General features: G+C 39.7%; 1 protein-coding gene across 1 annotated transcript in view; it reads right to left on the minus strand.

Annotated features, from left to right (window-relative positions):
* pkhd1l1.1 (PKHD1 like 1, tandem duplicate 1) overlaps positions 1 to 5,944 on the minus strand; it is a 154,967-nt gene extending 149,023 nt beyond the window's left edge. Inside the window, exon 1 of the mRNA XM_072247945.1 lies at positions 5,916 to 5,944. Within this exon, the coding sequence (XP_072104046.1) occupies positions 5,916 to 5,944 (29 nt within the window). The remainder of the gene's footprint in view (positions 1 to 5,915) is intronic.
* Between the last annotated feature and the right edge of the window lie 6,092 nt (positions 5,945 to 12,036).

The raw sequence follows: 12,036 nt of genomic DNA on the forward strand, positions 1-12,036 counted from the left end.
TTGCCAATCTGAAATGATTTGGGCCTGCAAGTGAGAGGATCGAGGATCCAGTTGCACAAGCAGATATTGAGGCCTTGGACTAGGAGTTACTGATTAATTTTGAGGGGATGATAGTATTGAATGCAGAGCTGTATTCAATGAAGAGCATCCTGATGTATGCATCTTCACTGTCCAGATGTCCCAGAGTTGACTAAAAAGCCAATGAAATGGCATCTGCTGATGAACTGTTGTGATGGTAGGCAAGTTGGGTTGGATCCAAGTCACTCATCAGGCAGGAGTTGATCACCAACCTTTCAAAGCACTTCATCACAGTGGATGTTGGTACTGTCGGATGATAATCATGGAGGCAGGTTGCCACGTTCTTCTTGGACACCGGTATAATTGAAGTCTCCTTGAAGCAGGTGGGTACCTCAGACTGCTGAAGCAAGAGGTTGAAAGCATCATTGAATGCTTGAGTTTACTGCTAACAATGGGTTCAGAATCAAAGTTGGGTCTAATATCACCAGCATATAGTACGTCATGAAATTTGTTGTTTTGTGGCAGCAGTACATTACAATAGATAATAATAAAAACTTTAACTTACAATAATTATATATATATATATATATATAAAATAAATCAAACAAGTTGTGCAAAAAGAGAGCGAAAAAATAGTGAGGTAGTGTTCATGGGTTCTTTGTCTGTTGAGAAATCTGATGGTGAAGGGGAAGAAGCTGTTCCTGAAACATTGAATGTGTTCCTTCAGGCTCCTAACCAGCACCTCCTCCTTGATGGTAGCAATGGGAAGGGCGCATGTCCTGGATATTGGGAGTCCTTAATGATGAATACTGCCATTGTACATCTATTATGGCAATTGGCAAATTGCATCAGGTCCAGGTCTATGCTTAGGCATAAGATGATTCTAGCCAAGACCAACCTCTCAAAGCACTTCATCACAGTAGATGTAAGTCACTAGGCAATGGTCATTGAAACAGATCACACTGCTCTTCTTGGACACTAGTATGATTGTTGACCTTTTGAAGCAGGTGGGGACCTCCAACTGTGGCAGTGAAAGACTGAACACACCTGCCAGTTAGTTGGCACAGGTTTTTACAGTCCTACCAGATACACATTAAGACCTGACGACTTGCAAGGTTCACTCTCTTGAAAGACATTCTAGTGTCAGCTGCCGAGACAGAGATCACAGAGTCACCATATGCTGCCAAGACTTGCACAGATGAAGTTTTATTCTCTCTTTCATAGCATGAATAAAAGGTGTTGAGCTCATCTGGGAGTGAAACAACACAGTCATTCATGATGTTAATTTTGCTTCATAGGAAGTAACGTCCTTAAACCCTGCCATGCAGACATGCATCTAATTCTGCCTCTAGCCAGTTGTTTTGTTGCCCTTAGAATAGCCTTTCATAGGTTGTAGTTGGATGTCTTGTATCATTTTGGATAACTGGTTTGAAATGCTATGGATCTAGCCCTCAGCAGGCTACAAATCTCCTGGTTCATCCACAACTTTTGGTTTGGGTATATGTAGTCTGTTTTTGAAAGCACACAGTCATCCACATAGGTCTTGATTAAATCGGTGACAACTGTGGGAACTTCCTTCAGACTTGAAGATGAATCCCTGAATATTTCCCAGTTCCTGACCCAAACCAGTACTGTAAGTGTTCCTCTGCCTCCCTTGACTACATCTTCTTCATCTTCCCCACTGGCGCTGTGGTCTTTAGTCTTTGTCTATATGTTGGGAGAAAATGTACAGCCAGGTGATCAGACTTCTCATTGTTAACAAACCCAAGATGTGTCCGATGAGGCAGACATCTACACAAACTTCACTGTTGTATAGTGGTGTTAAGGTACTTTACATGTCACATGAACTGCTGCTCTGAATGAACTATGCGCAGTGTGAGGTCAGGTCTCAGGGCAACCAGAAAAATTTAATTTGGTTAAAAAGCTCGAAAGTGGAGGTGAAAATGTTTCCATTCGTAGGAGGTTCAAACAGCAGAGGACACAGAAAAATGAACTATTTCAGTCATGGAAAGATGCTTCTAAGCAGTGGTGAGTTGTAGTCTAGAATAAACTACCTGGAAATAAAGTGGATAAGGATTCTGTCAGAAATTTTCAAAGGAGAATAGAATACATATCTAAATAGAAATTAAAAGGACGTGACTTTAATCTCTTGACCGGGGTTCAGCAAGAGGTCATTTAGGGGTTCCGCGAGGGATCATGATTAAGAAAAACATTGTTTATTGAACTTCACATGATGCATGATGCTAGCATTTGCAGTGGTGGGCAGTGAGCAAGCAGCCCCATTAGCAATCTCGTTGCAGGTCTCTCACGCAGTAGGACCATCTTTATTTGGTTGAGTTTTCTCCCTCCCAAATTAACTCCCCCAACTTTCCCTTACATGCCACCTACTGACTTATGGGAGAGAACAAACTCATCAGTGTAGCAGAAAATAGGAAGGAAATTTTCATTTTAAAGACAACCCAATATGGTGATATTTGAAGAGGAGATTACAATCTTCTGAGTTATTTCACTGCATTAGTGCAACAACGGACACAAAAAAAATCTGTCCTTACAATGAAAGCTACTTATCAATGTATTTTACATGGACTGGTGATCCAAATTGTCCTATTCCATTGTGTCTAGACTGTGGCAAACAATTTCCATGTGTAGCAATGACTCCAGCAAAATTGAAAAGACATTTAACTACAACTCACAGCCATATAACATGTAAAAGTGCTGATTGCTTTAAACGACTATTGGAATCTCAAAACAAACAAAGTAAAGATTTTGTTAATAAAATCACAGTCAGTAAATCAGTAAGCAAGTTATTTAGTGGCAGAACTTATTCAGAAAAGAAAAAGTCACATAGTTGGTGAGAATTTAATAATGCCAGCATGTAAAATTATAGTGGACAAAATGCTAGGACAAGATGCATTACCAGAAATTGAAAAGGTTTCACTTTCAAACCGTACGATAAACCAACATATTGATGACATGTCACATGATGCTGAAGAGGTTTTGTATAATAAACTGAAAAACAAGAGCTTCTCTATCCTGGTTGATGAGTCAACAGTTTTCGCCAGTAAGTGTCACATTGTAGCATTGTAAGATTTGTAAATGATGGCGAAATTCAAAAAAACTTTTTTCTGTTCCAAAGGGCAAAGGCCAAAATATATTTAATGTTTTGTCTTCATATCTGTAAACAAAAGGTCTGTCTTGAAGGAACTGTGTTGGCATCGATACTGATGGTGCCCCATCAATGGCTGGCTCCATGAGAGGTTTTATTTCTATAGTAAAAAAGGAAAACCCTGACATTGTCACAACACACTGCTTTCTTCACAGAGAGGTGCTGATGTCAAAAACTCTTGGAGATGAAATGAAAAAAGTTCTGGATGATGCTACAAAAATGGCTAACTTTAACAAAGACCAGTTCACGCGAGAATGTTTAAAAAAAAAACTGTGTGAAAACCTGGACAAAGAGCACACCAATCTCCTGCTACATACAGAACTCCAGTGGCGTAGCAGAGGAAGAGTTCTTAACAGGGTGTTCAAGCTGAAAGGTAAATTGCAGGAGTACTTTCAAGAAAATAGTACACCAGATTTTGCTGAGTATTTTTAAGATGAAGAATGGCTGCAGAAATGAGCCTACTTAGCAGATTTTTTTTTATTTATATGAACTAGTCTCTGCAAGCCCTGGAGAAAATGTTTTGACTTCAAGTGACAAAATTCTTGGATTTAAAAGGAAACTGAATCATTGGAAAAAATCATATTACATAAGGAAATCTTAAAACGTTTCCACTGCTGCTTGGGCTTGAGAATGAGGAAGGATATCAGAAAGTCTCGAGTCTTATTGAAAATCACCTGGAAGAATTTCAGAACAAAATTGAACAGTATTTTTCCTCTCTTTCAACACAAGTGTATGACTGAGTGAGGGACCCTTTCTCTGAGTCTTCTGCTCAGCCTGAAAACTTTACTTTGAGAGAAGAGGAAGAACTTTGTGAGCTGCAGTCTGATCGTGCATTCAAGATGAGATATACTGACTTGCCCCTGGACAAGTTCTGGATTTCAGTGAAAGAAAGGTTTTCTGCTGTTCATGAGAAAGCAATGAACATTTTGCTGCACTTTTCAACTTCTTACAAGTGTGAGCAAGCTTTTTGTTGTTTAACAAGCATCAAGAGCAAGGATAGGAATCGCTGAAGATGAAACCTGTATTTGCTTATCTCAAGTTCAACCCAGAAATGAGTATTTGTGTAGCAAAAAACAAGCACAGCTTTTACATGCTTGGCCTGTTTTTTCAACGCCTTGTATAAAACTGTGTCTTAGGCTATATTTTTATTCATATTGCTTTGGCTTATGCTTTGTAGTAACTTTACTATTCAACATTGTCAATAAGTTTTCATGTTGTAAATAGCATCAATTAAGATCAGTTTACAACCTTTATTTAAATTGAATCTATTCAGCCTACCTTTAGAAAGATTAATTTCAAGAAAGATAAGCTAAGCTTAACTACAAGTTTTTTCAAGAAAGGTAGGCTGAAAATTCAGACTCTACTCAAGAGAGCATTGACAATTATTTCAAGGGTTCCTTCAGGGCAAAGAGTTTGAGAAAGGCTGCTCTAGAGTGTGTAAGTATCTCCATTCTAAAAACTTTTCAAATTTAACATCAATACATTTAACTGAGGAACAATATTTGAACACTCCGATGGTCAATATCTTGAAAAGCTGTACAGTATGCTCTCTAAAATTTCAATATACTTTCTAAAATTAGTTAAAAGTTTCTTTCCGAACTCCAACTAACCACAGGTTTATCAGTGTTTTTGTATTCTTGTACAGTTTCATTGATCAATGTTATTTCAACAAATATGTCTTAAAAAGAAATATGAGTAGATACTATGGTTTTGAGCATGCATCAATTTTCCAGCTGCATGCAAAACCAAAGTCAAACACTATTAACGCAAACACGAGGAATTCTGCAGATGCTGGAAATTCGAGCAACACACATCAAAGTTGCTGGTGAACGCAGCAGGCCAGGCAGCATCTCTAGGAAGAGGTACAGTCGACGTTTTGGGTTCTCGGCCCGAAACATCGAATGTACCTCCTCCTAGAGATGCTGCCTGGCCTGCTGTGTTCACCAGCAACTTTGATGTGTGTTGTTCAAACACTATTAATATCTCCTACTCAAAGCTTTGCAGCAATTTATTATTCACATATAAAATGTCCTCCCAGTTTCTTTTCTGGAAGTATCTTATAGGATACAGAACTAGTATATAATTTAAAATATGTGAATTAATTTTTCGGAGAATATTAAAAATATCCCCAGGGACTAACAGCTTTCAAATATAACCATTACAAAATTGCCGTGAAAGATCTTATTGCACTCCATAGAACCCAGGAGGGAATTGTTCATGGATTCTCTGAAGATTTCTTGAATCTACAAAATGATTTATCGAAATGAATGAAAAAGACTAGAGAATTTTCCATTCTCAAACAATTCTTAAATGTCGATTATACGGAAAAGTTTGCCCTGAGCTCTGTAAGATTCTGCCAAACAATTTTGCTAAGATATTAAAAGGTTAACAACTTTGCAATGTAGGTCAGATGGGTCAGTATTTCAGTAGTAACATTCACAAGAAATAAAGGCGCAGCCAGATCTCTGGGCCAATGTGCCTACTCCAACATTCATTCAGACCTTGGCTGATTTTTTACCTCCTGCACTAATCCCATATCCCCTGAACTTCTTAAAACCCAGAAGTCACCAAGCCTCTGAAACTCAGCAAAACATCCTCTCCTCTATAAAATTTATGTTTCCTGCTGCCTCAGGAAAGCAGCCAACATAATCAAGGACTCCTTCCACCATGGTCACTTTCTGCTCTCCACTCCCTCGCCAGGTAGAAGGCACAAAAGCTTGAAGGCACATACCACAGGCTCAAGGACATCTTCTGTCCCATTGTTATCCAGACTCTTGAATGCTAAACAATGAACTCTTGATCTTCCAGTCTACATCACCATGGTCCTTGCATTGCATTTGTCTATCTGCACTGCACTTTCTCCACTTTGCCTCATTGTAAAGTCATAGAGCACTACAGCACAGAAAGATCACTCAGCCCATTTATTTTGTGTCAAACTGTTTTTCTCCCCAGTCCCATTGTCCCTCACCTGCACTATAGTCCTCCATACCCTTCCCATTCATTCCCTAAACTTCTCCGAAATGTTGCAATCAAGTACACGTACACTACATCTGCTGGCAGCTCGTTCCATACTCGCACTGCCCCGAATGAAGTTCCCCCTCATGTTCTTCCTAGATATTTCACCTTTTACCCTTTACTTATGATCACCATTTCTAGTCTGTTGGATTAGTCTCTATAATTGTTATTTTCTTTGCACTTTAACTTTCCCATGCCTACTTATATCCACATAATTACCAATGTAGATGCAACTGTTCAGTGTGTCTCCTAATGGTTACAGGTATAAGAAGAGCAGAGCATGTTGGATTGCTATCTTTCCTTTCTTCTTTGTTTTTAGACTCTCATTATTCTTCCTTTCTGATCTCCTCCTTATTCTCTTAACATTTAATGAAATGATCATGAAAGAACAAGTTTCATGCCTCTTTTTTGACTTCCAAAAGAACCTAGGTTCAAAAACATCAGAATCCGACAATTTGGCACAGTCAGCAAGGATGGTTGCAAAAATTTAAGGACTCTGAAGAATCAGAATCAGGTTTATTATCACCGGCATGTGACGTGAAATTTGTTAACTTAGCAGCAGCAGTTCAATGCAATACATAATCTAGCAGAGAAAAAGTAATAATAATCATAAATGAATAAAAATAATAATGATAAATAAACAAGTAAATCAATTACGTCTATTGAATAGATTTGAAAAAACAGAAATATTGTATATTAAAAGTGAGATAGCGTCCAAAGATTCAATGTCCATTTAGGAATTGGATGGCAGAGGGGAAGAAGCTGTTCCTCAATTGCTGAGTGTGTGCCTTCAGGCTTCTGTACCTCCTACCTGATGGTAACAGTGAGAAAAGAGCATGCCCTGGGTGCTGGAGGTCCTTAATAATGGACGCTGCCTTTCTGAGACACCGTCCCCTGAAGATGTCCTGGTTACTTTGTAGGCTAGTACCCAAGATGGAGCTGACTAGATTTACAACCTTCTGCAGCTTCTTTCGGTCCTGTGCAGTAGCCCCCCCCCCCCCCCACATACCAGACAGTGATGTAGCCTGTCAGGATGCTCTCCACGTTACATCTATAGAAGTTTTTGGGAGTATTTGTTGACATGCCAAATCTGGACCACGGTCCTGGAGGAACATTGTTTCATTTTTACTGTGTACTGTACCAGCAGCTTATGGTCGAAATGACAATAAACTTCACTTGACTTGACTCTTCAAACTCCTGATAAAGTATAGCCGCTGTCTTACCTTCTTTATAACTACATCGATATGTTGGGACCAAGTTAGATCGTCAGAGATCTTGACACCCAGGAACTTGAAGCTGCTCACTCTCCCCACTTCTGATCCCTCTGTGAGGATTGGTATGTGCTCCTTTGTCTTACCCTTCCTGAAGTCCACAATCAGCTCTTTCATCTTACTGACGTTGAGTGCCAGGTTGTTACTGTGGCACTACTCCACTAGTTGGCATATCTCATTCCTGTACATCCTCTCATCACCACCTGAGATTCTACCAACAAGGGTTGTATTGTCAGCAAATTTATAGATGGTATTTGAGCTACGCCTAGCCACACAGTCATGGGTATATAGAGAGTAGAGCAGTGGGCTCAGCACACACCCCTGAGGTGCACCAGTGTTGATCGTCAACGAAGAGGATATGTTATCACCTATCCGCACAGACTGTGGTCTTACGGTTAGGAAGTCAAGGATCCAATTGCAAAGGGAGGTATAGAGGCCCAGGATCTGCAACTTCTCAATCAGGATTGTAGGAATGATGGTACTAACTGCTGAAAGTGGAAACATTAGTGCACATACAAAAGGAGGTAAGAGTCTCTTCTATAATTCCAAATCATCCAAGATAACCCACCTAGATCTGCTTCAATACAACACCTGGTGGGTTTAAGAGTGAGGAAACTATATGTTGCTATTCTGGAAAAAAACCAGATCTGTAACAACCTAATGAAATTTCATTTGCAATCTAGCGATGTTTGGGTTACAATCTATTTATACTTCCGTTGCACTCAAGTGGCAATATTTTGTTTGCAATCCAAAAATATTTTGGATTGCAGTCAAAGTGATAAAAAGTGCATACAAATTAAGTGTTACATACGACTGAATTAAGACATTGGCCAAAGCTCTTACCTGAATATAAATATCTCAGTTTAATAAGATTAATGGAAAAACCTGGATAAGTAATCAATGTTAAGTTTATTAGGAAGGTATGTGAAAGGATCCAGAGAATGTTTGAGGGAAAGGGAAAAGCTGGAATATGTGAGTTACAGATAAGAACATCTGGTCAGTTTGATTGAATGTGTGATCAAGTGAAAAAGTTAGCAAAGCAAAGTCAAGAAGTTAATTAAACAATAGGGAAAGAAACAGGAAATTTGTGATAACTACAAAAGCAGTATGTTAGACAGTAAAAAGCCTAAAGAGCAAATTTCTACATTCATTGAAGGAGTGAAAAAACAACATAATGAGTGTAATTGAATTGACGTGCTTTGCGCAGAACTTTGACAAACTGAAGCAATATGAGAAAGCTCAGGAGGGTCATCAGGGGGACGGTCCTGCCAGTGAACACTTCTTGGGGAAAAACCCTGACATTGGTCAGTCCATTGAGATAACGCCACCATCTGAACTGTGAGGAATTGCAACCTACTTTGGACAATAGTCCGAGGCATCAACACCATCTGAACACCAAGGAATTACAGCAGAGATATCACAGGCACTCTGCACTGGCCTCTAGTGACTCAAGTGAGGATGACAGTGATGAAGCAATAGGTTGCTCCAATAAAGACCAAGGAAGTGAAGACACGCAGGATTGAAGATGAAACCAATGAAAGGAGACTGACAGTGAATTACTGGGCTGTTAATCAATATATTGACAAGCTAGCCCTGCGAGTGGCAGATCCATCAACTATTTTTAATGTCATGAAGCCATCACACAAGTTGTTTACAGTTATTGACATGGCCAATGGATTCTAGACTGTACACCTGGCGTCTGAATATCAACCGTGGTTAGCTTTCACAGTTGATGGTCAACAATACCAGTGGATGAGGCTACCACAAGGGCTCCACAACAATCCCACTGTCTATCACATGGCTTTGAGACAACATCTGAGGGACTTATCAGCCATTGATTTGACTATCGTACAATATGTGGACGATGTCCTGATTGTATCCGAAGTTGCAGACCAGCATGAACATGCGATTTATTTGCTCAATTTTCTACCCTCCAAGGATCATAAAGCAAATCTAGGCAAGGAGAAGTATTTTGGATGGGGCAGAAAATTTCCCAAGATAAGCAGGAAATCACTGAGGGTCATGCAAAAGCCAATAAGACAGCAACACCACCTGTAATAGTCCAGCAACTCTGATCATTTTTGGGTTTGTGTAAATACGGCATAGCATGGATCAATTCATATGCTGAAATTGTCCAACCATTCAACGATCTGCTGAAAGGCAGTAAGTGCTCAGACCACCCTATGATCTTAATAAAGAACAACTTTCAAGATGCATTTCAAACTTTAAAGGTGATATTGAGTACTGCACCTGCATTATGAATCCCTGATACAGGCAAACCATTTACCCTGTATGTCAATGAGAGACAGATGATGGCAGTTTTAACTCAATAACAAGGAGACCAACATTGTTTTTGTTGGTTATTACTTTGCCAAAGATCTGATTTTGTACACCGATGGCTCCTCAATGATTGGGAGGGAACTTGAATGGCTGGATGCCCAATCAAGAATGGTCAACTAGTATAAGAGCACATGAATGTCATAGAATTGTCTTCAGGAATAGCTGTATTAAAATGAAAAAGCCACTCCAAAATGATTTCAATGAAAAGTTATGGAAATGCATTTGTGGATGAGATTGCCAAAAGGACAGCACGGGAAGGGGTAAAAGAAATAAAAGAAATTTTAAAAAGTTCAAATAATTAAATGAAGTACTGAAAACATATGCAGTAAATTTGACAACTGAAATTATGGAAGCTAAGTTACAAGATATTTGAGAGATGCAAGCTCAATTCTCCAAACAAGAAATTTCGTTCTGGATGGAAAATGGTGGAAGGTTCAACTGTGATGGAGCACGGAGATGTGGCACTATCATAGTCTAGTAGCTCCAACTACATTGCTTCCTTATCTGGCACAGCAGGTACAATACACTGCCTAGGGACACGTTGGAGAGGAAAAGATTATCAACAGGTTCTCCCAATGGTGGTGGAATCCAAAATGCAGAGCACGAGCTCGATAAATGTTTGAAAGATGCATGACATGCCAGAAAACAAATCCTGGAGAAGTGGGAATGCTACCACAATTAACTATTCTTGTCCAACCTGGTCCATTTATATACTTAGAAATGGACTACGTTATTTTTCCTAAGTGTCAAGGATACTCTGATGCACTGGTAATAGTGGACAAGTTGACAAGTTTTCAAGATAGGTGAAAGCTATTCCAGAAAGTTACACACAGCAAAAACTCTGATCAAGGACTCTATTCCTGGATGGGGATTGCTATGTCACATCAGCTCTGATCAAAGAACACATTACACTGGGAATGTTTGTCAGGAATTATGTTGAATGATGAACATTGAATGGTCTTTTCATTGTCCACATCATCTAGAATCATGAGGACAAGTTGAACAAATGAATGGAACCATCAAACAATGGCTAATTACCATGAAGAAGGCGTACCATGGCCTATGACTCTTCCTATGGTCTTATATAGCATCAGAGCAACCCCAACAGGAAAACTAAATTAAGTCCATTCAATAAAGTAACAGGGCATTCTATGACACTGCCGGGAGCTCTTGATCTCAGGGAGGCTGATATACACAGTACGCAGACAGTTTATCAACTGTTGTGTGAAATTAACCCTAGATGTCCAGTCTGCTTCTCAACAGGTTTCCATCACTTGGAGTGATCCAAGAGGAGGAGGACACACCCTGGGTCCTGAGTAGGAAACTGCATAAGTAACCAATGGAAGGCTGATGGGAAGGTCCTTATCAAGTGCTGTTAATGACTAACTCGGTGGTGAAAGTATAAGGTAAAAATAAGTGAATACATAACAGCCACTACAAGCGAGCTAAGGTTGTATCCAATAAGGATAATTAACCTGTGGTTAATGTGCCAGTAACCTTCAACTCAGTGTCTATACAGTGAGCAAATCACTAACCAGCCAGAAGACCTCAAACAGAGTCCACAACTACAGGACATTATGAAGTTTATTCTAATATTATTTGTTGTTATATTTTTGCCAATTTCTCCCATTCACAATGTGCCAATTGAGATCACTCATAATGTATACTTACAAAATATCATATGAATTTGCTGATGCTGTTAATGCCTCTAGCTGTTGGGTATGTCAATATATACCACACACTTCTAGTCATATAAACACTTTGGCTACCAGAGCAGGTCAAAGGCTAGGAATCCTGCAGCATGTTACTTACCTCCTGACTCCCCAAAGCCTGTTCACCATCTACAAGGTTCAGGTCAGGAGTGCAATTGAATACTCACCACTCACCTGGATGAGTGCAGTTCCATCAAGACTCAAGAAGCTTGACACCATCCAGTCCAAGGCAACATACTTGATTGATATCTCTTCCACAAGCATCCAATCCCACCAACGACAAACAGTTGCAGCAGTGTCTACTATCTACAAGATGTACTGCAACAACACACAAAAGTTCCTAAGCTAGCACCTTCCAGACCCACGACCATTACCATCTAGAAGGATGAGAACAGCAGATACTTGGGAACACCACCACTTTGAAATCCCCTTCCAAGTCACTCACCATCCTGACTTGGAAACATATTGCCTACACCTCAGGGACTGCAGCAGTTATGGGCAATAAATGCTGGCT

This window comes from Mobula birostris, chromosome 1 (genome assembly GCF_030028105.1).
Source record: "Mobula birostris isolate sMobBir1 chromosome 1, sMobBir1.hap1, whole genome shotgun sequence".
In the NCBI taxonomy this organism is placed as follows: domain Eukaryota; kingdom Metazoa; phylum Chordata; class Chondrichthyes; order Myliobatiformes; family Myliobatidae; genus Mobula; species Mobula birostris.